A 26,890-nucleotide genomic window follows, 5' to 3' on the forward strand; every position below is an offset into this window, starting at 1 on the left:
AGATTGAAGATTAAGTCCTCCTCTCCTCCATCTTAAATGAGAATAAACCCCTTATTCTTAAAATGTTTCCCCTAGTTCTATTTTCCCCTCCAAGGGGAAAACATCCTCTCGGCATTTGCACTGTCAAGCCTCCTCAAATGCTATTTATTTCAATAAGATTACCTCTTATTCTACTAAACCCCATTGAATGAAGGTCCAATGTGTTCAACTTTCTTCATCTATCAACCACTTCATCCCAGAAACCAACTTATTGAACCTTCGCTGACTTGTCCCTTATGACAGTGTGTCCCTCTTGAACTGGCTCGATGGTAGAAGACAGAGGGTGGTGGAGGGTTGTTTTTCAGACTGAAGACCTGTGACCAGTGGTATGCCACAAAGATCAGTGCTGAGTCCACTGCATTGTGTCACTTATAAATGATTTGGATGTGAATATAGGAGGTATAGTTAGTAAGTTTGCAGATGACACCAAAATTGGAGGTGTAGTGGACAGCGAAGAATGTTACCTCAGATTACAACTGGATCTTGATCAGATGGACCAATGGGCTGAGGAGTGGCAAATGGAGTTTAATTTAGATAAATGGGAGGTGCTGAATTTTGGAAAAGCAAATCAGAGCAAGACTTGTACATTTAATGGTAAGGTGCAAGTGAGTGTTGCTGAACAAAGAAAGTGCAGGTTCATAGTTCTTTGAAAGTAGAGTTGCAGGTAGATAGGATAATGAAGAAGGCATTTGCTATGCTTTCCTTTATTGGTCAGAGCATTGAGTTATAGGAGTTGGGAGATCGTGTTGCAGCTGTACAGGATATTGGTCAGGTCACCGTTGGAATATTGCATGCGATTCTGGTCTCCTTCCTATTGGAAGGGTGTTGTGAAACTTGAAAAATTTACAAGGATGTTGCCATGGTTGGAGGATTTGAGCTAAAGGGCTGTTTTCCCTGGAGCATCTGAGGCTGAGAGGTGACCTTATAAAGATTTATAAGATCATGAGGGGCATGGATAGGATAAATAGATAAGGTCTTTTCCTGGGGTGGGGGAGTCCAGAATGAGAGGGCATAGGTTTAGGGTGAGAGGGGAAAGATATAAAAGGGACCTAAGGGGTAACTTTTTCACATAGAGAGTGGTGTGTGTATAGAATGAGCTGCCAGAGTAATTGGTGGAGGCTGGTATAATTACAGCATCTAAAAGGCATTTGGATAGTTACATGAATAGGAAAGATTTAGAAGGATATGGGCCAAGAGCTGGCAAATGGAACTGGATTAGGCTATGACATCTGGTCGGCGTGGACAAGTTGGACCAAAGGGTCTGTTTCCATGCTGTACATCTCTATGACTCTTTAAATAATTACATGTTATCCAGGTGTGTCTCGCCAATGGCCTGAACTACTCTTCCCTTACGATCCGTTTCCCCTTACAAAACCACATTTGGTAATAATTTAGGTCAAAATATGGTTGACTTTCTCCAGGTTCAGCAGTGTCATGGGTGAGGTTACTAGACTATGCTGCTGGACTATCCAAAGAGATGTGAGTTCAAATCCTACCAGTTTGACAATTTGAACTTTGTTTAATTCAGAGACGGAAGAGACTGCACCAGTTCATTCCATTTAGAGTCCTTAGAGTCATCAGAATGAGGAGACATCATCTCAACAATCTGTCTACATTTGATCTGGAATTCCTGGCCATTGAAAGGATAGCATTGAAACATTGTATCACTGAATCTCCACAAGAAATATGAACTGAATAATAAATGGTCAGGCTGTTCTGTACCTGGAATGTTGTTGTCCTTCAGAGTTTGATATGCAAACCTTATATTCTCGCCCGTATTGGTGGCTTTTTTCTCCAGTATGATCTTGTCAGCTGGTACACCTAATTTACTGGCAGTTTCAGCAAAAACATCTGCCTCTGATTGATGCCACACTCCTGTTTTTAAAAATCATATTTATGATAACACGTAAGAGGAATGAGTTTCTAAATGTCATTAACAATAATGAAATAGATGGCTGCATTATTCATCAGCTAACATCACTGTTACTGTAACAATAATTTTTTAAAAGTTTAAAACTATATTTCAAGTAGCCACAGATGTGATGGGCATCTTTCTGTGCTGTAAATGTTTATACATCTTCGGAATATTCTAAATACTTGGAGAAGGGGCGTGCAGAAAATATGGGGAGAGGTCAGGCATTATGTGAACTAATTGTTGGAAGAGACAGTAAAGAGACAAATTAACTGGCCTTCTTCTGTGCTGTAACAATTCTATGATTCTAAGTGTAAATGAATAAAAGCAGTGGTATCTGAATTCCAGTGTTAATAATGAAGCATATTTTATAGAACGTACTGAATATCTGAGTTATATCAACAATAGAATCAACTTGAATTTACTTTAACAGATGAAACACCACAAAAGTAGTGGGTCTGTGGAATTCATTGTCACAGGAAATAGTTGATGCCAAAACATTGAATGTATTCAAAGTACGGCTAGATATAGCAATTGGGGCAAATGGGACCAAAGGTTATGGGAGAAAGCAGGATTAGGCCATTGAGTTGGATAATCAGCCATTATCATGATGAATGGCAGAGCAGGCTTGAGGGGCCGAATGGCCTCCTCCTGCTTTTATCTTCTATGTTTCTCTGTTCAAATGCTTCACTGGAGCTTAATAAGGCAGAAAGTCATTCAACAGATTTACTCACCCTCATAACTGTAAATGAAATATTTAAACAATTTTCTGTTATTAAAATATATTTTATAAACAATTTTAATTTTAATTTTATTTGTGCTACCTGCCTCTATCAATGCAAATATTGTTTACAATTTAAAATCATATTAATGCATATTGTTCTCAATGGAATGGATTATAAATTTGCAACGACAAATATATTCTGAAACAATAAAAATGGAATCCACAAAAACAGTAAAAAAGAACTATCCATTTATTGGTCCTCTTTAGTACAAGAGGACATCCTAAACTGCTTTACAAGCAATGGCATTCTTTTGAAATGTAGTGACATCTGTAATATTGGGAATGCATTTATTAATTTGTGCACAGCAATTTCCCACACACAACAATGGAATGAATAAACAGATTTATTTTGATATTGTTGAGAGCTAAATACTGGCCTAGGCATTAAAATAACACTACTTTTTTAAAAATAGTTCATGGGATCTCTTCCATCCACTTAAGATGGAATAGAGATGTTCTGTTGAAATTTAAGCAAAGCACTTCTGACAGTGCAGCTGTCCCTCAGTAGTGCATAGAAGTGCCTGCCGAGGTTATATACTGCACTTTTTGGAGTAGGACATCAACCCATAACTTCTTCCTCAGAGAAGAAAGCTACTGCTGAGCTAAAGTGGATACCTAAATAATTCACCAAGGCTTCATCATAAATATAACATTAATTATGTTCAGAATAAACTCTTGCATTCTTTTTGACCAAAACAAGTATACCTTAATCTTCTTAGCTTATTTATTAATTTTGTTAATTTTAAATATAATTGATAAAGTGAATTTATTATCTTCTTCACAAAAATGTGAAGAGTCCAGTAGGATAACATTTGTGAAGCTCTTGACCCTTATGTGAAACAAAAGCAAGAACTGCTGGAGAAAATCAGCAGGTCTGGCAGCATCTGTGGAGAGGAAGTAGAGTTAATGTTTTGTTCAGAACTTCAGTTCTTCAATTCTAAAGAAGGGTCACTGGACTTGCAAAGTTAATTCAGCCAGACCTGATGAGTTTCTCTAGGCAAATTTTACAAACCCACCGACTCCCACAGCTACCTTGACTACACCTCTTCCCACCATACCTCCTGCAAAAATGCCATGCTCTATTCCCAATTCCTCTACCTCCGTTGTATCTGCTCCCAGGAGGACCAGTTCCACCACAGAACACACCAAATGGCCTCCTTATTTAGAGATCGCAATTTCCCTTCTCACGTGGTTGAAGATGCCCTCCAACGCATCTCATCCATATCCCACCTCTCCGCCCTCAAACCCCACTCCCCCCCAACCGTAACAAGGACAGAACCCCCCTTGTCCTCTCTGTCCACCCCACCAACCTTCGCATAAACCTCATCATGCAATGACATTTCCGCCACCTCCAAATGGACCCCACCACCAGGGATATATTTCCCTCCCCACCCTTTTCTGCTTTCCGCAAAGACCATTCCCTCTGTGACTACCTGGTCAGGTCCACGCGCCCCCAGCAAACCACCCTCCCATCCTGGCACCCTCTCCTGCCACCACAGGAATTGCAAAACCTGTGCCCACACCTCCTCCCTCACCACCATCCAGGGCCCCAAAGGAGCCTTCCACAACCATCAAAGTTTTACCTGCACATCCACCAATGTCAGTTATTGTATCCATCGCTCCCAATGCAGTCTCCTCTACATTGGGGAAGAGTGGACACCTCCTAGCAGAGCGCTTTAGGGAACATCTCTGGGACACCCACACCAATCAAACCCACTGCCCCGTGACCCAACATTTCAACTCCCCCTCCCACTCTGCTGAGGAAATACAGGTCCTGGGCATCCTCCACTGTCGCTCGCTCGCCACCTGACGTCTGATGGGAGAATGCCTCATCTTCCGCCTCAGAACACTTCAACCCCAGGGCATCAATGTGGATTTCACCAGTTTCCTCATTTCCCCTCCCCCCACCTTACCCCAGTTCCAACCTTCCAGCTCAGCACTGTCCTCATGACCGGTCCAACCTGCCAATCTCCCTTCCCACCTACCAACTTCACCCTCTCCTCTGACCTATCACCTCCATTCCCACCGCATTCACCTATTGTACTCTTGCTACCTTCCCCCCCCCCCCCCCCCCCCCCCACCCACTCATTTATCTCTCCACCCTGGAGGCTTCCTGCCTCTATTCCTGATGAAGGGCTTTTGCCCAAAATGTCAATTTTCCTGCTTTTCGGATGCTGCCTGACGTGCTGTGTTTTTCCAGCACCACTCTGATCTAAAAACTGCTGCGTTTCTCTAGCAATTTCTGGTTTTGTTTCAGATTTCCAGCATCCACAGTTCTTAATTTCATTTGACCCTGTTATGAGTCTGCCTTAGAGCTGCAGGGGTTTTCTTGAAAACAGCTGTTCAGAAACTTGAGCATCATTGAATTCCATCCAAGGTTATTGTTCAAATTGGGTATACAATGTCCCATTGTATATTAATAATCTAGACCTGGGTGTTCAGGGAACAACTTCAAAGCTGGCAGATGATACAAAAATTGGAAGCATTGTAAACGGTAAGGAGGACAATGTAGAACATCAAAGAGGTATAGACAGAATGACAGATGGGAAGATATGAGGCAAATGAAGTTGAATTCAGAGAAATGTGAGGTCATGCATTTTGAAAGGAAGAATGTGAACACATAACAGCAAAAATGGGACAAAGGAAGTGCAGGAGCAGAGACCTGGGAATGTGTACAGATTGATCACTGGAATTGGCTGGATAGTTAAAAGAGCAATTAATGCATTCTGAGCTTTATTAATAAGGGCATGGAATACATGAGCAAGGTGGTACTGAACTTGTACAAGACCTTTGTTAGACCTGAGCTGGAGTATAGTGTACAGTTCTGGATGCCACACTGTAGCAAGGATGTGAACGCATTGAAGAGACTGCAGAAGAGATTCACAAGAAAGATTCCAAGGATGAGAAGCTTCAGGTTGTGAGTTTGCTCACTGAGCTGGAAGGTTTGTTTTCAGTTGTTTTATCACCATGCTCGGTAACATCATCAGTGACCCTCTGGTGAAGGGCTGGTATTATCTCCCAATTTCTATTTATGTGTCTTGGTCAATATCACCAGCCCTTCATCAGAGGTTTACTGATGATGTTACCTAGCATGATGACGAAACATCTGAAAACAAACCTTCCAGCTCAGCAAGAAACTTACAACCTGAGCTACAAATCTTCTCAAAAATCGCAAGTGAGGAGCTTCAGTTATGAGGACAGATTGAAGATGTTGAGAGTGTTCTTGTTGAACAGAAGAATGCTGAGACGAGGTTGGATAAAAGTTTTCAAAATCAGGAAGAAGCTGGATACAGGAGACTGGGAGAAACTATTTCCACTTGTAAAAATATCAAGAACAAGACGATACATTTAAAGTGATTTGCAAAAGTAACAAATATGATGTGAGAGAAACCTTTCTTTCAGAGAATGAGTGACTCAGGGCTGCAATACACTACCTGTTAGTGTGGGGAAGACAGGTTCAATTGAGGCATTCAAGAGATGACTATTTAAATAGACACAATGTGCAAGGGGATTGGAAAATGTCACTGGTGATGCTCTTTTGGAGAACCAGTACAGTCACAATGGGCCAAGTGACCTCCTTCTGCATCCTAAGGTTTCTGTGATTCTGTGTCTTCCAGATAAACTTTTGGATTCCATATTTAAAACTTTTGTACTTTTTCTTCAGTGTGACATGTTAATATTTGAATATTTAAAGCAAGGAGGTATTTGCTTCACTACTATATTAGTATAGAATTTTGTATTGATGACCATTTTTTGTAATTAATGTCTAATCTAAGTGCAGTCTGAACTGCATTGAAAGGATAGACAAAAGTCTTTGTTTATCCTTCAAGACAGAACACTATCCCTTGCACCTTTATCTCGTTGAATAATCAGGGGTCAAATCTGCAGTTTATTGGCTTAGCTTTCAACTTTCCACATATTTCACTTGAAAGCAATACAGAAAAGGGAGGTGAACATAACTGGTAACATAGTCCAATCAAGTAGGTCTCTGACTGTGAAAATGCCTTTTAGATTGGGACAATTGTCAACTGCTCACCATCTATTTATTCTCTGCAGAAAGGGCTGTCATCAGCTAGAAGTTAGTTGTAATGGCTGCGGGGTGAGGACTGGAGGGCAGCTGTGAGGGACACCTGCACAGTAACTAAAGTCCTTGATGCTGGACCTGTAAATGGACAAACTGCCGGATGTCTAAAGCAGGTGCGAGAAATGGAGAAGTGTTGAAATTGGAGTCATAGAGTCATAGAGATGTACAGCATGGAAACAGACCCTTTGGTCCAACCCGTCCACGCTGACCAGATATCCCAACCCAATCTAGTCCCACCTGCCAGCATTCGGCCCATATCCTCCAATCCCTTCCTATTCATATACCCATCCAAATGCCTCTTAAATGTTGCAATTGTACCAGCCTCCACCGCATCCTATGGCAACTCATTCCATATGCGTACCACCCTCTGCGTGAAAAAGTTGCCCCATAGATCTCTATTATATCTTTCCCCTTTCACCCTAAAAACTGCCCCAGCCTGTACAGCCTCTCCCTGTATCTCAGACCCTCCAACCCTGGCAACATCCTTGTAAATCTTTTCTGAACCCTTTCACAAAATCTTTCTGATAGGAAGGAGACCAGAATTGCACACAATATTCAAACAGAGGCCTAATTAATGTCCTGTACAGCCGCCCCCCACTGGTTTTGCGGTACAAATGGATGCAGCTAGATTTAATGGCTGGCTCTTCCAATTCTCAATTTTTCTTATGTTCCACGAACACTTAACAAATCCATTTATAAAATGCAACTCAAAGCTAATGTATTTACAAAATTACAAAGAGTGGAAATTTCAGTATGTTTATCTATACATTGTTGAATTTAAAGAGGCACAACAGTATTTACCCAAAGGATATCTTTCAAATATAGCCCTTACGAAGACAAAAGGGTAATTATAAATGCAAAGTCATAAGGCTGCTATATCAAACTATGAACGACATTAGAAGATATAGTAATGCCAGAAAATAATATATGCAATATATGCAACAGCATCACAATGGGCAGAATCTTCTGGTTCTACCCTAAGCTTTTCGAGGGATGGGCAGGCAGGTAGGTGGGCAAATTAATAGGGTGGGAGGCAAAATTTCAGTTTCTGAATGCCAGGATAAAGATTGTGGATTACGTTCTCAGAACCTATCAGATGATCAGATTTCAGAACCTCTCCTGCATTTGTTAGCATGCCATGAATACTCAGTGACACCCCAGCCCAAGGATTTACAGAGAAACCTCAACTATCCAAAGGGCACAGGTGGTGAGTATTTCACTCAGTTAATCGAATGCCGGATAATCATTGCTGGATAATATAGTTAGCCACGCATCAGGACCTTGCGATCTTGTTCGGATAATCCAAAATTCGATTAATTGAATACCGGATAAATGATGTTCCTCTGTATAATAATGGGCGCAGTCTTGTTAGCCAAGACATGTTGGTCATATACCAGATGACTCTTTTAAAGCTTGTACCTGGAGGCATGGACTTCTTCCCCAAACCTCTGATGAGTAGGAACTTGTTCAGCTCCTTAGCTTCATCATGACCAAGCTGTTTCATCATGCAAACACTCATTGTGTATTGGGTGAAGCTTAACAGGGTCCACCAGCTCATGTGAAGTCTCAGTTATCTGTGGCCTTGCTTGCTGTAGCTCTTAAAAGTAGACTGTAGTGTAATGGGAGAAGGATGACTGGACTCACAAGTGAGGCAGCCATAATTGGATGATACCATCTAACGGACTAGGGCAGACAAGGAGAGCTCAATGAAAAAGGCTCTGAAGTGGAAACGGGACTCTACTGAAAAGGGGGATCAACAGAAAAGTTTCATAGAAAAGTGGGCTGCTGGGAAACAAAAGTAGGGAATGGATCTGAAGAGACTGCTGACACCCCCAAACTTCTCTCAGTATGCATGTGCAAACTGCACATGTGCAGTACCTCCGCCAGTAATGCCAGAGGTGTCATTCCTTCCAGTTCACTCATACTTATTTTGCTGCAGCCATCTTTTTTTATTGGCAAAGTATTTCACTAGGTGTGCATGCACAGAATGTGAACCTTTAGGAGGAGTCAGGAGATACTGTTGGAACTTGTTAGCAGCAATGGGAAGATCCTAGGCAATGGAGGGAAGAAAATGGGATGCATATGTGAAGAGAAAGCAGAGTAAGGGTCACTGGACTCAAGTTTCTCCAGCAATTTCTCTATTTTGCTTTGGATATACAGCATCCACAATTCTTTGTTTTATTTTACGGTTATGAAGGGGAAAGCGTTTTCAAGAGGAAGGTGTACAGAACAAGACTACAAATATCTTTTACATGGCACCATCAGAAAGGGACAAACCAGTCAGGGGTCATGCAGGATGTACCTCAACATGGACAGTTGCCATCAGGCAGGCTTTCACCCTGATGAAGATCCAAGGGTATAATGAAAATGTCAAGGTCTCAGACAGAAAATATTAATTGCATTCCTGATATTTCTTCACAGATCAGTATTTTCCTGCCAGATGTTTGTCCAACTCAGCTCAGCAGCTGTAATAGCATGACTAAGGTTAAGCAGGAGGAGGATGGAAAAGCAGCAACTGAAGCAAAGACTTGAGGCTCAGGGGACTGCAGCTATAGTATATGAAGTGGGGAATGAGTCTTCAGCATTGTCGAGCAGGCTAGTGGGAGAGAGTGTAGCCAACTACAGATGTGTGAATCATAGGGTCATGTCAAGGATAAGCTCCACCTGTGGGCTTATCTCAGTGCTCATCAGAATATGACTCTAGATACATTACCCACTGAGGTGAATGATTCTGTGCTGGTGGAGGGTGAGGAGGAAGGCCTTGCATTCTCTGAGGGTCATGACATTCTCTCTGACATGTTTGGTGGGGTACTGGTAAAGATGGCTTAGGAAAAGGGTATCCAGATACTGAGTAGCAAAGTAAAGACTCATTAGTGTTGTGAAGTTTTATTAAGACATTGCTATTTGGCAATGGGAGAAGCTGCTTCAAGGCTTTCTCACTAGTTAGCTCTAGACACCCAAAATCTCCTTTGGCACACTTGGCCTCACTAGCCAGCTGGACACCCTGCTCTTCAAAGGGAATGTGAAGCCCTACATCTCCTTTGCTACTCCAATGACCCTCCCCAATAGTTCTCCCTCCCCTTGCCTGGGTATATTTCTGCAGGTTGTGTGCATGGAGATGGTATTATGAACCAGACCAAAATATATTATTTTTTTATTTTAAAGGTAAGCGTAAGGTATTGTATTCCAGATGCAATTCGACTGGTCAAATTACCTGGTTTGAAGCAAAACACACATTATTCACACAAATAGTTAAAAAAAACAAAAGAAAAAAAACGAAAAGAATTGTCTAAGCTATCATTGTATCAAAATACTTAACCAATTAATAGATCCAGTAACTATGAGTAATTAACTGTTCCAGTATAGTTATATCCCATAAACACACCCTGACAAAGGCAAACAGACTGTCTCACATGCAACTCCAGCAGCAGTAAGAGAACCCCAGGCTTTGAGCTGTAAGCAAGTGAGGAAAAATAGCTCCCACAAATTCAAGACCCCAGCAACAACCGCTACCGAAATGAAAACTCCTGTTTCTGTGAAAGTTTGATCCCCCCCATTCATGCTGCTTCTATGGTTCTAACTTTAAAAAAGAAATCAAGACCTCACAAACTGTTTACTCTAATGGCTCTGCATAACCAGGCTCTTTACTTCTGACTTAAACACTCGCTTCAAAACAAAGGACAAAATATACCTCTTAAAGCCACAGTATCATCACAAGGGTCAGAAGCGCTTAGAGATATTAGTGTAGGTATGTGAACACTTTGAAGAGTTCATTCCCAGAGCTGTCATTGTCCATGTGCTTTACAAGTAAGAAGAAAGTGGTTAGTGGAGGAAATAGGAGTTAAAGGTGTTCCAGTGTCATTGGAGACCTAGAGTTGATCCTAATCAATACAGAACCATAAACTGCAGTAATCTGAGGTATCTGTGAGGTGCTCATCCTGAAGCCATGTTTTGTTGAGGTCTACGTTGGAAGTTATCAGACATTTACATTCTGCTAGTTGTGGCGAAGGGTCGGTGAGCTGTGAGCTACTGAATGTTGTAGCTCCTTTTTTTGTTTTAGCTGTGAGCCCTGGCAGAGGTGTGACAGCCAGTAACATGGTAGCGTAAGGTGGAGATGCCTGGTAACCAAACTTGTGTGTGGGAGTTCTCTGCAGGGGCAAGCTTACAAAGCTAACCCTCGCTTACAGGAGCATGAAACATTGCGATCCTGGTAAAGTGCACCAGGTCATTGACCTTCTTGTGACACTGGAGTATGATATTATTTAACATCCAGGATGGGAAACGTTACAAACCATAGCGATGCCTTTGTTCCGAGTAAGTGAGATCACCTGGGATGGGTGGAGATGAAGATGAACAGAGATTGTGTAATGGGTTGCAGAAAGTGAACTGCTCTCCACGTACTTTTATAAAGATGGTGCCTGGAAGTTGGAGCTGGTAGGGCCCAGCAGATAGTGGTGATGGTGGTTGGGGATGTAAGAGCTTCGTGTCCACCTTCTCTTGAAAATCCAGCATTTTTCCTGCATATGAGTCAGTAATGGGCTCAGAGGAATATAATTGTCCAAGAAAGCTCGATCCATTTACAAGCAGAAATATTCCCTGCGTTTTAGGCCCTCCTCCAAGCTTAAGTCTCTTGGTGAAAAAATGATTCTGCCACTTGTTTTATCTGCATTTGTTTAAGAAATATGGTTTCTTACCTACAGTATGGTTTCCTAGGTAGCCAGTAAATAGTATCCACGGAGCCCAATTTTCCAGGTAAAGAGTTGCAGCTTTTTCAGCCACCCGAATGTCATGACACCCCAGACCTATTATTACGTCACTCTGAAACACAGGGACACTCAAACAGCCTTCTTGTACTCACTACCAACAATTTCCACATCAATACTAATAACAGACTCGCACAAAGCGATGTGAAATGTTACCGAGAAAAGCACATAAGCTGAAATGTTACCTATCTCTCCCTTGATAGATGCTGCCAGAAATGCTGAGCATTGTTAGTATTTTTAAGGTTTTTATTCTAAGATACCAGCCTCAGCAATATCTTGCTTCTGTGTTCAAGATAGCCCCTCACCTGATTTGCTCAAGCAGGCACACCAGTGTCTCTTCATTGCTATTGTATCTCTGTTCCTTATTCCAATTCCCTGGAGTCAATGTGCAGCAGTTCCTGTCACTTCTTTTTAGCAAGTTAGATTTTTTGCAGCTGCACTTTATTTTGAACCAAAAATATAAAGTGAATCAGCACCATTAACATAAAGTGACTCAGCACCATTAACATAAAGTGAATCAGCACCATTAACAGGTCCAGACAGCAGGCAGTGGAAGGGTCAGAGCCACTGACCATCTACCCCGCTTCCACAACTACATTTGTACCCGGGTGTCCTTGGATAGGAAGTATACGTGATCCAACTATAATCTCGATGCCTTTAGAGTAAGTGGGTACTAAAGGGGGTACAGTGTTTTATCTTTCCTTCCAATTTTATTTTAACTCAGTCTCTCTCCCTCTCTCCCTACCTCGCCATTACTTTTGATGGTCTGCATTGTCCTTAGAGACTTTGCAAATGAATGATTCAATTAGAAATTTGGTGATTTACTGGTGGTAATTGTTAGATGAGAAACTGTGGTATGGTGATAGGAAAAAAATGTTCTATTTTGTATAAGAGTACTTCTGGAGATAAAAACAAATAAATGAAGTGAGTCAGAAGAGAGGCAGACAGTGCTTGTAAATTTTTAGTTTAATTCTTCACACTGTTGAGTTGGTGGTGGTTTAATTAAAAATAAAGCAATACTGAACAGGGAGAAGTTAGTGTAGTAGTGTCACTGGACTAGGAATTCATAACCCCCCTGTAAATGTCTCGAGAACATGGGTTCAAATCTCACCATAGCTGATGATAAAATGTGAATTCAATTGAAGAAAAATCTCAAGTAATTCAGAGGGCTCTCCTGGTGTGGTATTGTCCCTACCTCTGGGTCAGGAGCCCTGAGTTTAAGTCCCACCTGCTCCAGAGGTGTGCTGTAACATCTCTCAACAGGTTGATTAGGGAGTTTCGGGGTGGCAGGTAGCTCAGTGGTCAGCACTGCTGCCTCATAGCACCAGGGACCTGGGTTCAATTCCCACGTCGGGTGACTGTCTGTGTGGAGTTTGCACATTGTCTGCGTGGGTTTCCTCCAGGTGCTCTGGCTTCCTCCCAAATCCAAAGATGTGCAGGTGAGGTGAATTGGCCATAGTTTTCAGTGCATTAGTCAGGGGTAAATATAGCGTAGGGGGAATGGCTCTGGGTGGGTTACTCTTCAGAGGGTCAGTGTGGACTTGTTGGGCTGAAGGGCCTGTTTCCAGACTGTAGGGAATGTAATCAAAACTATTCTTTCATTTTTGGTCCCTGGTTCAAATCAGGTAAGTGGCCAAACAAAAGTGACACCATCGCAAACTGATGGAAGAATGCAGCCCGAGCTGTGTTGGAGCAGTTTCAATTTGGTTCCTATGAGATGAGGGTACTGACACAGCATAAAGCTGAACACAATTCAGCATTAAGAAATGAAACTTTTCTCCCTATTTTATGGCACAAATATATGTTGGGAAATGGCATATTGTAATTTTCTACTCAGTCAAAAGGGAAAAAACAGTAAAAAAAACAGTTATTCCTAGAGATGAATGTACTGGTTACACTGGAGCTACATTCTGACATATGCAAGGTGAGGCAGACCAGTATGAATCATTCACCAGTCTTACTGGTTTTCCCTCCTGATATAGCAACGCAAAAGCCCTCCCTTTTAAAATGGCAATTGTATTCAAACAGGCTAGCATTGGAAACAGGTAGAGCACAGGCTACCAGATGCTTCCAGAGTACAGCTCCAGTTCATTGTCAGAATTGAGCTTTTGCCCCATGGTATAGCTGAAAATGTTACCATCAAAGAGAAAAAGGTTTCTCTTACCAGTACCAACTCCTCTCAATCTAATGATATTTTGTTATTTTATGGGTTTTGTTTTATAGTTTTGCCGTTGGGGTGTTTTACTTAATCAGGCACAGTTTTGCTTTACCACCCCAACCCAGTAAGAGCCTTCACAGGCCATGATGCCCAAGCATCTATAATAGATTTTCCCACTCAGTTTATAAACTTGCAATTGCCACAAGTTTCAATCACACTTAGCTACTTAAGCCCCTCCAATTTTGTTCTCTAAAACTAGAACTCTTTTCTACATGCCTGGAATTAATAATTATAGTTTGTTACAGTTACAGATGATGTTTCGTTTGTGAAACAGCAGAGCATATAGTGATTACTAAGGCTGAAAGATTGCTTTCATTTGTTTATCCAAGACAGTTTTTGTTTTCTGAGCAGGACTTAATTTGAATTAAAATAGTATGTGAGATAATTGAGCTTTGTACATGTGTGCTGCACTGTTTGAAGATGTGTATTAATAAAGAGTATATGAATAAGCTTTAGTTCAATACTACACTTCTGTAAATTCCTGCCTCGTTACCACTTGTGCAAAGCACTAACCAGGTTCCTCTTGAAAACAACATTAGAATAAAACATGCACAAACATGACATAAATGGACGTCCAAACATTCTAATTCATACTATATAGCTGAGGAATTCACAAAAAACACTAACATGACAGCCTACACTTAGAAACCCTCCAGCACAGAAAGAGACCATTCAGCCTATCGAGTCTGTACTGACCCTCTGAATAAACTCCCAACCAGACCCAGCATCCCATCCAATTCCACTGTGGAGCAGTTTAACATGGCCAATCCCCCTAACCTGAACTGTGTGCAGTGAACCTGGCAGAAACCCACACAGGCACAGGGAGAAGATGCAAACTCTGCACAGTCACCCAAGGCTGGAATCAAACCCGGGTGTCAGGCACTGTGAGGCAGAAGTGCTAACCACTGAACCACTGCGCTGCCAATTTTGCCAACCTTGAAGGATGATCAGGAACATGCACAATTATACATTTGTTTCTCACTAGCCATCTTGGAGCTGGATTTACTTGCTTTGAAATTTGAACACCAATTTGAAACTTTAATGTGTATAAATATCCCAAAGTACCTCTCAGGGGCACAATCAGATTAAATTGATTGTGTCAAAGTAAGAGATATAAGCAGCAGTAACTGGAATCTTAAAGGCCTTAATAAGATATGGGTGGAGAAGTGTAGAGGAAGGGCATTTCAGAGCATGAGGCTGAGGAGACTAAAGGCACAATAATAGCATAACAGAGACAAATTAAGTGGCTATGTAAGAGATCAGAGTTGGAGGGTCACAGAATCAGACAGCGTCAGAAGGATGAGGCTTTGAAGGGATTTGAACAGCAGAATGAGGATTTTGAGTTGGAACTGGCACTGGAAACCAGGAGTCAGCACAGGTCAGCAAGCATAGGTGTGATGGGTATGTCTGACTTGGCGCTAATTGTAATAAGGACAGCAGAGTTTTAGATTAGCTGATGATTATAGTGGGTGGAGGATGGGTAGCTGACTGACACACTTTGGAATAGGAGAAAATGAGGACTGCAGATGCTGGAGATCAGAGCTTAAAAATGTGTTGCTGGAAAAGCGTAGCAGGTCAGGCAGCATCAAAGGATGCTGAAGAAGGGCTTATGCCCGAAACGTCGATTCTCTTGTTCCTTTGATGCTGCCTGACCTGCTGCGCTTTTCCAGCAACACCTTTTTAAACACTTTGAAATAGTTCAGTCTGGATTTTACAGAAGCACAGCTGAATGCTTTGTTAGTAAATGAGTTAAGTCAGATCAGTGACAAATGCTGCCATAGAGGGGCAAGTCTATAGTCTTGTAATGAAGACACTTCGGAGGTTGCAGGTTTAGCTGATAGTAACATGGCACAGTTGTAACATTGCTGTTTCAAAGTCAGTTTCAGCTTAAAACAGGGGTCAGGAAGGGGCTTGGAATCGAAGGCATGTGAATGGAGCAAGTAAATTAATTTGATAATAATTAATCAGTAAAATGCTTTTCTCTGTAGATTTGCTTATCTACAGTTTGTCTTCCAGCTAGTCATTTATAAGGCTCTCCTACCTTTACAAGAGGTTGACCCAGTCGAAGGTAATTCCACAATACTTGTGCCCATTGTTTGCAGTCATTATCCATGCCACTCACATCGTTGCCATCAGCTAAAGTAAAGAACCAAACATTTTTCAATTACACCTTCTTGAGGGAATAGCATCTAGAGGTTCAATTAGCTTGCACACCTATTGCAGCCAATAATCTTTGGAATAGTACATGTGCATGATGATTCAGGATTATCAGATCTAAGCTGGACAATGAGGCACGAGGACACAAAATAATTCACAACATGTGCTTGTATGTATCTGCACTTTCAGGACAATTAACTTTTGTCTCTGAAACAGGGGTGGGGGCTCAGACATTTTCCTTATGTCAAAAAAAATTGGTGAGTTTACAAAATAGCTGAGAAATCCAACAGCATTGTTAAACCGTGACTTTGCACAAAACTAAAGTGGGTTGAAACGATTCTGCAATAGGGCTCACATTGTCTGGTTTTAATGTGCTCAAGTTGTGACACCACATCCAAGCAATAATTTGTTGTTGTTGTGTCAGCGTAGTCTTACCAGAACATGGGGGCTGCTCTCTTATTAGACAGAAGTGACCGGTGGTGATTCAACCTGAGGGCCACCAGACCTCAGGCAAGGGAAGAGGTCGAGAAGGAGATTCCTTTGTGGTGACCTCAAACCGGTGAAGGGAATTGAACCCAAGCTGTTGGTATCACACTGCTCTGTAAACCAACAATCCAGCCGACTAAGCTAAACCAATTCCCCCAGGTTACTTTTAATATTACTTTTAAATGAATGCAAATTTCAAACCACCTTGCAGCAAAAACACCCTCAAACTATATATATTTCAGGTAAACGCAAATGAGTAAGTTAAAAAGAAAAAAAATTATTGCTTCTATATTACATTTCAGATACAAAATTACTCAATGTGATTGAATTAAGGTAACAGAAATTAAATATGGGGGTGGGGATGAGGGGGTGGTTTTAGTGAGTGGTTTCCTGGGTGTGTTTTTGTGTTAAAGCAGGGACCATTCCTTCCAAGTCAGATTCAGTTAATGCTGCATTAGCTAAAATGTATTTTTTTTAAAGCAAACTTTCTACAGTAATAATGGGGTTTATTGTAGCTAACAATCTAGGTGTAAATTAGTACTGGATAAGGATTTTTCATCAAAACCTAATCTATTACATTTCTAACCACAAACCTAAATTTAAATTCTAAAAGCTGAATTACCCTGCTATCGGCTGGATTTTTCAGTTAGTTGTGAAGCCTCTGCAGTTCTCCCTGATTTCAATTTAAGCTACCTGACAAGACCTAGTTACTTCTGGGGCCAAACATCTCCTCTTCCAGTTTAAATCTAGAAAAGGTTAAGAAGATTTGTCCTCTAGCAGCAGTGTCAGCTAGCAGGGTAAGCAACCAATTGCATTGAAGTATTCTCATAAAACGCAAATGAGTAAGTTAAAAAGAAAAAAAATTATTGCTTCTATATTACATTTCAGATACAAAATTACTCAATGTGATTGAATTAAGGTAACAGAAATTAAATATGGGGGTGGGGGTGAGGGGGTGGTTTTAGTGAGTGGGTTCCTGGGTGTGTTTTTGTGTTAAAGCAGGGACCATTCCTTCCAAGTCAGATTCAGTTAATGCTGCATTAGCTAAAATGTATTTTTTTAAAAAAACCTGCAATTGGACGTCAAGTGAGTAAAAAACTGCATCAGAGATGGTCGACTGAAAAAAGTTGGCACCTCAGGCTGGCAGGAATCTAGAGGAACTAGTGCAAGGGGTGATGGACAGGAGGGCTTAGAAGAGAAATACTTCTCTTTGCAACTGCATATCCACTCGACCTCTGACAGCAGACCTATCTCCCACCAAGACTCATGGTCTGCTATTCTCACTATTGCATACAGCATGTCCCTTCAATCACACTCATCTCCACCCCCATCCGCCCAGTCTACCAGTCTTCCATCCCTCTGCACTTCCTATTTACTCACTCAGAATACTTCACCACTATTCACCCCTTCAGCACCACCATTAACAGCTGTACCATCTCACTCAGTTTCTGTTCGTATCTCATACCAAGCAAAGGTTGCTTGCAATAGAGCAGAGTATGCCAAGGTGGGTAGTGTGGTAGCCAACATTCATCAGCTCATGCCCTGCAAAAAGATTAAAAATCACACAACACCAGGTTATAGTCCAGCAGGTTTATTTGGAAGCACTATCTTTTGGAGTGCTGCTCCTTCAAAAAGAGATTGATCTTGACAACCAAGTCAGATTAATTGTCAAATGCTATTTGATTTGTCCAATATCAACACCGAATTGTTAATTTATTTTAAAGATGCAAAAGCTTCCATCCCTATTACTCAACTCCTTCATGCTCTTGTTTTCTGTAGGCTCAGGCATCCTCCAGCCATGAAAAATTAGCAGCCACCATCTACCTCTGAGGATGAAGATACAGTTCCCTCAGAGGAAGGCTCTGCACTGCCCACTCCATCAGCTCACATGCTGGCACCACAGAGAGGATGACAGCTAGATTAAAGTCCAGATCACATTGCAGTGAGTGCATCACTGCTGTATCTCTACAGCTGGCTGAGGAAGAAACACCCCAGGTTGCTGGCACTTGGAAGATTGCCAAAGACCAGGCACCTGCTCAGCCCCAGGCTGGTGAGGGCTCCACGGTGTCAGCTATTAATAACTTGATTAAAATGCACTGACACTGGAGCAGCAGCCAGGTTTGTCAGAGACACTTGAGAAACTGGATGGAAGGTTGGTAGGGTACTGTGTACCAATGCTGACTGTGGCATGCACGCATTCAGCTGTCTCCATGGAGACAACCAGGTCCAGTAGAACACTCAGTGGCTGCCGAAGATGAATGCAGACCTGCACTCCATCACTGTCACTGTTGGTTCTCAGCATCAGCAACAAGATGACAGGAGGAAGAGTGCCTTTCACTTCAATCCAGGGGCCTCTTCCTCACCAGGAGACAGGGTGATGCTGGTACTCATTCAGCCAGAGGAGGAAGTCCGTACAGCACCCCCAAGAAGACTCCTTTTGGGATACTCCAGATGCGCCTGTGACCCTCAACTCTGAGGAGGGTGAGCCTGCATCTGTCCAGGACTCGCTCAGCTTGTCTGGGCCCTGTAGCTATGAATGTACCCTGGGTCATCCGTCCAAAGTTCCAATTGCAACAGACTGCAATAAAGTATAGACTCCTCTCATTCTGGCTGCTGACCCTGGCACTGCACCTGGATGTAATGGGAGGGAAAGGAAAATGAATAAGGGCACGGAAGTGGCACTGATGTCCCCTCATTGTATCTGGAAGCTCATGTTTAAAAATACATTTTTGCTTTGAATCATCACCTGTGTGGTTGACTGTCATATCAGCTGCAGCATCAAGAATGAGGATTGAGAAACCATCATGTCTAAGGTGCACACAATGTCAGATCTCTGGAGGATTGCTGTCTTTTACCTAGTGCATATATGCACAGAAAACATCGTGATGTTTCATTGTGGGAGCCTTGAATATTGTGAAGACTGCCAAGAGTTTCGAACATTAACTTTTATTACACAACAGGAAAAACATGAAATGAACAAACCAATAAACTGTTTTTTTTCATTTGAGAATCCTTGCCTATACTAAAATGATGACTTCAGCCAACTCAGTTCCATTGGAAGCAATGTTTCTTTTAGAGTCATAGAGATGTACAGCATGGAAACAGGCCCTTTGGTCTGTTTTATTAGCTAATAGGATGTGGGTGTGGTTGGTTAGGCCAGCATTTATTGTCCATTCCTAGTTGACACTGAGAAGATAGAGGTGACCTAATTCTTGAATTACTTCAAACATGTAGTGTAGGTACACCCACAATGTCATGTGGGAGGGAGTTGCAGGATTATTACCCAGCAACAGTGTTGGAACGCCGATATATTTCCAACTCAGATGTTGAATGCATTGGAGGGGATCTTGCAGGTGTTGGTACTACCATGTGTCTGCTGATCTTGTCCTTCAAGATGGTAGTAGTCATGGGTTTAGAAGGTGCTGTATAAAATAACCTTGGTGAATTTGTGCAGTGCCTCTTGTAGATAGGACACACTGCTCCTACTGTGCATTGATGGTGGAGAGGGAGAACGTTTGTGGATGTGTTGGCAATCAAGCGGGCTGCTTTGTCCTGGGTAGTGTCGATTCTAGAATTTTACCAATAGCCTAATCTCGGTTGTTGGTAAAATTCTAGAATCCATCGTTAAGGATGAGGTTTCTAAATTCTTGGAAGAGCAGGGTTGGATTAGAACAAGTCAACATGAGGTTGTGCCTGACAAACCTGTTAGAATTCTTTGAAGAGGTGACAAATAGGTTAGACCAGGGAAACCCAGTGGATGTGGTCTATCTGGTGGCACAGTGGTTAGCACTGCTGCCTCACAGCGCCTGTAGACCCGGGTTCAATTCCAGACTCAGGCGACTGACTGTGTGGAGTTTGCACGTTCTCCCCGTGTCTGCGTGGGTTTCCTCCGGGTGCTCCGGTTTCCTCCCACAGTCCAAAGATGTGCGGGTCAGGTGAATTGGCCAAGCTAAATTGTCCGTAGTGTTAGGTAAGGGGTAAATGTAGGGGTATGGGTGGGTTGCGCTTCGGCGGGTCGGTGTGGACTTGTTGGGCCGAAGGGCCTGTTTCCACACTGTAAGTCTAATCTAATCTAATCTATACTTCCAAAAGGCCTTTGATAAGGTGCCACACGGGAGGCTGCTGAGTAAGATGAGGGCCCATGGTGTTCGAGGTGAGCTACTGGCATGGATTGAGGATTGGCTGTCTGACAGAAGGCAGAGAATTGGGATAGGCGGTTCTTTTTCGGAATGGCAGCCGGTGACAAGAGGTGTCCCACAGGGTTCAGTGTTGGGGCCGCAGCTGTTCACATTATATATTAATGACCTGGATGAAGGGACTGGGGGCATTCTAGCGAAGTTTGCCGATGATATGAAGTTAGGTGGACAGGCAGGTAGTACTGAGGAAGTGGGGAGGTTGCAGAAGGATCTAGACAGTTTGGGAGAGTCGTCCAGGAAATGGCTGATGAAGTTCAATGTGAGCAAATGGAAGGTCTTGCACTTTGGAAAAAGAATACAAGCATAGACTACTTTGTAAACGGTAAGAAAATTCATAAAGCCAAAGTACAAAGGGATCTGGGAGGGCTAGTCGAGGATTCTCTAAAGGTAAACATGCAGATTGAATCCGTGATTAAGAAAGCGAATGCAATGTTGTCATTTATCTCAAGAGGGTTGGAATATAAAAGCAGCGATGTGCTACTGAGACTTTATAAAGCTCTGGTTAGGCCCCATTTGGAGTACTGTGTCCAGTTTTGGTCCCCACACCTCAGGAGGGACATACTGGCACTGGAGCGTGTCCAGCAGAGATTCACAAGGATGATCCCTGGAATGGTTGGTCTAACATAGGAGGAACGGCTGAGGATCCTGGGATTGTACTCATTGGAATTTAGAAGGTTAGGGGGAGATCTAATAGAAACTTACAAGATAATACATGGCTTGGAAAGGGCGGATGCTAAGAAATTGTTTCTGTTAGGCGAGGAGACTAGGACCTGTGGGCACAGCCTTAAAATTAGAGGGGGTCAATTCAGAACAGAAATGCGGAGACATTTCTTCAGCCAGAGAGTGGTGGGCCTATGGAATTCATTGCCACGGAGCGCAGTGGAGGCCGGGACGCTAAATGTCTTCAAGGCAGAGATTGATAAATTCTTGATGTCACCAGGAATTAAGGGCTACGGGGAGAATGCGGGTAAGTAGAGTTGAAATGCCCATCAGCCATGATTAAATGGCGGAGTGGACTTGATGGGCCGAATGGCCTTACTTCCACTCCTATGTCTTATGGTCTTAAGCTTCTTTGAGTGTTGTTGGAACTGCATTCATCCAGGTAACTTGGAGTATTCAATACACTCCTGAATTATGCCTTGTAGATGGTGGACAGGCTTTGGAAAGTCAGGATGTGAATTAGTTGTTGCCGGATTCTTAGCCTCTGGCCAACTCTTTAAACAATAGTATTTACACGGTTAATCCAATTAAGTTTCTGATCAATCGTAACCCCTCAGATATTGATAGTGAGATATTCAGTGATAGTAATGTAATCTCTTATTGAAAATGGTCATTGCTCTGCAATTTGGTGGCATAATTATTACTTGCCATTTGTTAGCCCAAAACTGGATATTGTCCAGGGCGTGCTGCATTTGGATGTAGCCTGGTTCAGTATCTGAGGATTTCAGTGTCAAAGCATTTTGCTCAAGGGCTGGGAAGATTCTGCCATAAGTAACTGTTTTCTTTAATATAATTGACAATTTAAAATAGAGTGTAGTTAATAATATTCATGTTCTTTGATTTTTTTTTGTTTTAAACAATGAATCTTGTGACTTCATTCATTTAGTCAATCCTTGAGTTTTGGATTTCAAAATTAAGAGTATTTTTTAAAATCGGCTGCCAAGACGATAACAAAATGCCTGCTCTAATCCAGCGTTCACAATATTTAAGTGTAACATTTTCAAACATTTTACAGTGAGATTGACAAGAGTGGAATTTCATACCAATTCATTCACTGCTCATGGATGGTATTAAGCATGGTATATATGGTGGGAAACCTCACTGTGGAGAAGTATAAAATCACTGACAGCAACCTCGGTTTCCATGTTAATCTGCACACTGTTGGACTCCCAAAGTAGTTGTCAGTTTTGGTCCAGTAAACGGCAAATGCTGATAGCTCTACCAGCATTACCACTGCAAAGCCCAAGCCAGTTATGCTGAGACCAGTTTGCAATGCCGCAAAACAAATTCACTGAATCTTTACACAAATCACGTTTAACATAATTTGTTGAATATTGTAATTTTGCATGAAAAGGCCCAGAGGCAAGGAACATGTTCATATCTGAGGATTTTAGTGTCAAAGCATTTTGGAACATCCTCACTTAGTGGCAACTCCTTGTTTTGCTCTCTGGAGGATATGCCATTAAAGACGAATGGTGTTGAACATTGTGCAAGTTTCAGTGACCATCCCCACTTCTGACCTTATGATGGGGGAAGGACATCAATGATGCAACTGAAAATGGTTGGGCCTTGGGCACTCCCTTGAGGAACTTCTGCAGAGTTGTCCTGGAGCTAAAGTGATTGACCTTCAACAACCACAACCTCCTTCCTATATTCTAGGTATGACTCTAACCAATGGAGAGATTTCTCCTGATTCCCATTTACTCCAATTTTTGTTAGGGGCTCCTTAATGCCATATATGTTCAAATGTGACATCATAGGGAGTCACTTTAACCTTACCTCTGGAATTCAGCTGTTTTGTCCATGTTTGACCCAAGGCTATAATGAGGTCAAGTACACAGTGACCCTGGCAGAACCCAACCTGAGTGTCACTGAGCAAATGCTGCTTGTTGGTGACACCTTCTATCACTTTATTGATGATCAAGAGTAAACGGATGGGGTGGTACTTGGTTGGGTTGGATTTGTCCTGCTTTTTGCACACAGGATATATCTGGGCAATTTTCCACATGGGGTCAGGTAAATGCCAGTGTTGCAGATGTTCCAGAAGGGCAGTGGCAAATTCTGGAGCTCAAATTTTCAGTACTATTGCGAGAATGCTACTGTCAAGGCTGAGAGCATTTGTAGTATCTAGTGACTCCAACATTTTCTTGATATCACATGGTGTGAATTGAATTGTCTGAAGACAGGCATCAAGGAAGCTAGAGGAGCTCTGGCAGAGTTGCCATGTAGCTCAAGGGCTGGGAGGATTCTGCCCTCAGTAACTGTTTTCTTTAATATATAATTGATGATTTAAAAGAGTGTAGTTAATAATATTCATGTTTTTTTTGTTTTAAACAATGAATCTTGTGACTTCATTCATTTTGAGAATCCTTGAGTTTTGAATTTCAAAACTAAAAGTTTTTTAAAACGTCAGCTACAAAGACGATAACAATATGCCTACTCTAATCCAACGTTCACAATATTTAAGTGTAACATTTTCAAGCATTTTACAGTGAGACTGACAAGAGTGGAACTTCATACCAATTCATTCACTGCTCATAGATGGTATTAAGCATGGTATATATGGTGGGAAACCTCACTGTGGAGAAGTATAAAATCACTGACAGCAACCTCGGTTTCCATGTTAATCTCTTCCTGATGAAGGGCTTATGCTCGAAACGTCGAATTCTCTATTCCTGAGATGCTGCCTGGCCTGCTGTGCTTTGACCAGCAACACATTTGCAGCTTCCATGTTAATCTGCACACTGTTGGACTCCCAAAGTAGTTGTCAGTTTTGGTCCAGTAAACGGCAAATGCTGATAGCTTTACCAGCATTACCACTGCAAAGCCCAAGCCAGTTATGCTGAGGCCAGTTTGCAATGCCGCAAAACAAATTCACTGAATCTTTACACAAATCACGTTTAACATAATTTGCTGAATATTGTAATTTTGCATGAAAAGGCCCAGAGGCAAGGAACATGTTTATATCTAAGTGATAAATTGTTTGCTACAATAAATGAATTATTCTCCTGGTTGTCTCACTAAAATATGATATTGTGACAAAAAAAATGAAGCACTACTCTACCCCCTTCTGGAATTTTAAAAAAATTGCTACTTATTCTTTTATGGTAGTCTCATTTCTAAGTAAAAATAAATCAAAGCTTAAAATTAAAATACATACCGAAAATCAACAAACTGAATAGATAAAATATGAAAAAAAATCATTCACAAAATCTATAATTATACCAAGGCGAGGAGATTTTGCTAATTTCAAGCTGTCTTGATTGAATGATTTCATCTCTGCATTGCGTGCTATAACCTCCGGTGATGCACCAATGTGTAGAAATGCAGAAACCAAATTAGTCTTAAGGTCTGAATTTGTCCACAGATATTATGAGACAATAAAATCCAATTGTGAGTAAAAAGAACACAAAATCCATGTTTATTATTCGACTCCTTTACCTGGTTATTGTTGGAATGGCACGGCTGGGCACTGCTTCCGAGTTCTTCTCTCACGGCCAAGCATAGCTTGATCCCTGCCGCCCGGCGTAAAGGCAGCATCTGCTTCCCTTTGTTTGCATCAATAATACTGTCATCTGACCTGTCAGTGAGCGGAGGTGAGTTACTCTCACCTCGGATCTTCTCATTGTACATCTCCCCAGCGTCACGCCCTACTCTTTTAGCCCAAGGAGGTAACATTTGCTAAGCTGGTGGGGGTGGGAGGAATTCAAGGAACATCCCCCACCCTTTACTATTGACTGTTGATACATGGGCCACCATAGTAATTGTAAACATGGCAAAATGAATGTCGTGTAAAGGATCAACACAAGCTAATATATATTGATGAGTTTTTAATGTGACAAACGAATTCTATTAAGTCGTAACAATGCGATTATATATGGGACGTTAAATCTTACACGCATGTCATGTTTCATTTAAATTCCTTTATATCTTCAGGTTGCTCTCATGTTTTTATGAAATGTATATTCAACAAGGTTCTACATTTTTGGAGGAGGTACCAATGTTCATTGTTCCATTGAATATTACTTATTACTGCATCATATTTCTAAGGTCTTTTACACTCTTAGCTTCACCTGGTACATGTACATTTATTTTGACTGCTCCCTGTACGCTTCCCAAACTTGGATGTGCTCTTGTAATGATGGGCTTTGGCATTTCAAAATTGAAATCCACTGAATTATAAAAGGGTGGGTGGCAGTAGATACAAATGTACATTAAGTCAGAGAACATGAGATAAAAAAAATTGTGTTTATATGGTGCCTTTCATGACCCGAGGATATCAATAATAAACTTCAAGAAAATAAAGTATTTTAGAAGTCATACTAAAGATGGTAACAATTTACAAACAGCAAATTTCTACAAACAGCAAAATGCTCTGAAAGAGATTCTACTGGTTGATTGAGGGAGAAATATTGACCAGAAAAGCTCCCCTGCTTTTCTTCAAAATAATATCATGGAATATCTTACATCAGCTAAATGTGCACGCACCATTCTGTTTATCATTTCAACTAAAAGATGGCACCCCCAATAGTGCAGCATTCCTTCAGCTGCAAGTCAGGTCAAATTTTTGTGCTCAAGTCTCTGGAACAGGACTTCAATGCAGACCAGTGCTACCAACTAAGCCACAGGGAACATACAACATTGTTCCTGGTGTTGGTTTTACAGTTTATACTTTTAGTGCACACTTGATCCAAAATCTGGAAATGCAATAAACAGTGGGAAGGACAGATTCTGAGATGAAGGCCAAACTGGGTGAAATAGTCAAATAAAACTTTTTTTTAAAAATCCAAAGAACTGCAGATGCTGGGAATCAGAAACAAAAACAGAAATTGCTGGGAAAACTCAGCAGGTCTGGCAGCATCTGTGGAGAGAAAGCAGATATAATGCTTCAGGTACAGTAACCTTTCTTCAGAATCTCAGAATAAAACATTATGGTGAGAAGTGTGAAGTGGAAAAGGAAGAAAGTGGTTAGGCAACAGAAATTAAATATTTATAATTTGACAGTGAGTGCAGGAAGAGCCCAGAGGGTTCAAACCTTTCAAGTTGGAAGGGCAATTTGATAAAGGCTATTTTAAGATCTGCATTTAGAATCCTTAGCTTTATTAGAGGTACAGAGTCAAAAAAAGTAATACACTGCACTTTTATAAATCACAGATTATATCTTAAATGGAGCACTGTGCTCAATTCTGGCATTACACTTTAAAAGTATGAGAGAATGAGACATTTACCACAACTGTACCAGGGCTGAGGGAATTCAGTTACAAGATGGGACCAGACAGGCTGAGATTGTTCTCCTGACAACAAAGATGACTAAAGTAGGGATATAAAAGTGATGTTCAAAATGACAGTTTGCAATAGAGATTGTCCCACCTGATAAGGTGGGCCAGAAACCAGGGTTAAGGTAATTGGGAGAACTAAATGAGGTGTTTGTCTTTTAAAAAACAGCACAAAGTTATAATTTGGAATGTGTTGGCCGAAAGGTAATGGATGCAGATTCAAAAGGAACTTTTAGAAGGGAATTCAATATCCTT

At 41.6% G+C, this 26,890-nt stretch overlaps 1 protein-coding gene across 1 annotated transcript in view; it reads right to left on the minus strand.

Annotated features, from left to right (window-relative positions):
* LOC132822780 (uncharacterized protein SCO4629-like) overlaps positions 1–24,854 on the minus strand; it is a 33,025-nt gene extending 8,171 nt beyond the window's left edge. The window contains exons 1-4 of the mRNA XM_060836113.1: positions 24,801–24,854; positions 15,842–15,936; positions 11,514–11,637; positions 1,762–1,914 (exon numbers count right to left, since the gene is read on the minus strand). Coding sequence (XP_060692096.1) covers positions 1,762–1,914; positions 11,514–11,637; positions 15,842–15,913 — 349 coding nt within the window. The 5' untranslated portion in view covers positions 15,914–15,936; positions 24,801–24,854. The remainder of the gene's footprint in view (positions 1–1,761; positions 1,915–11,513; positions 11,638–15,841; positions 15,937–24,800) is intronic.
* Between the last annotated feature and the right edge of the window lie 2,036 nt (positions 24,855–26,890).

This window comes from Hemiscyllium ocellatum, chromosome 15 (assembly GCF_020745735.1).
Source record: "Hemiscyllium ocellatum isolate sHemOce1 chromosome 15, sHemOce1.pat.X.cur, whole genome shotgun sequence".
Classification (NCBI taxonomy): Eukaryota; Metazoa; Chordata; class Chondrichthyes; order Orectolobiformes; family Hemiscylliidae; genus Hemiscyllium; species Hemiscyllium ocellatum.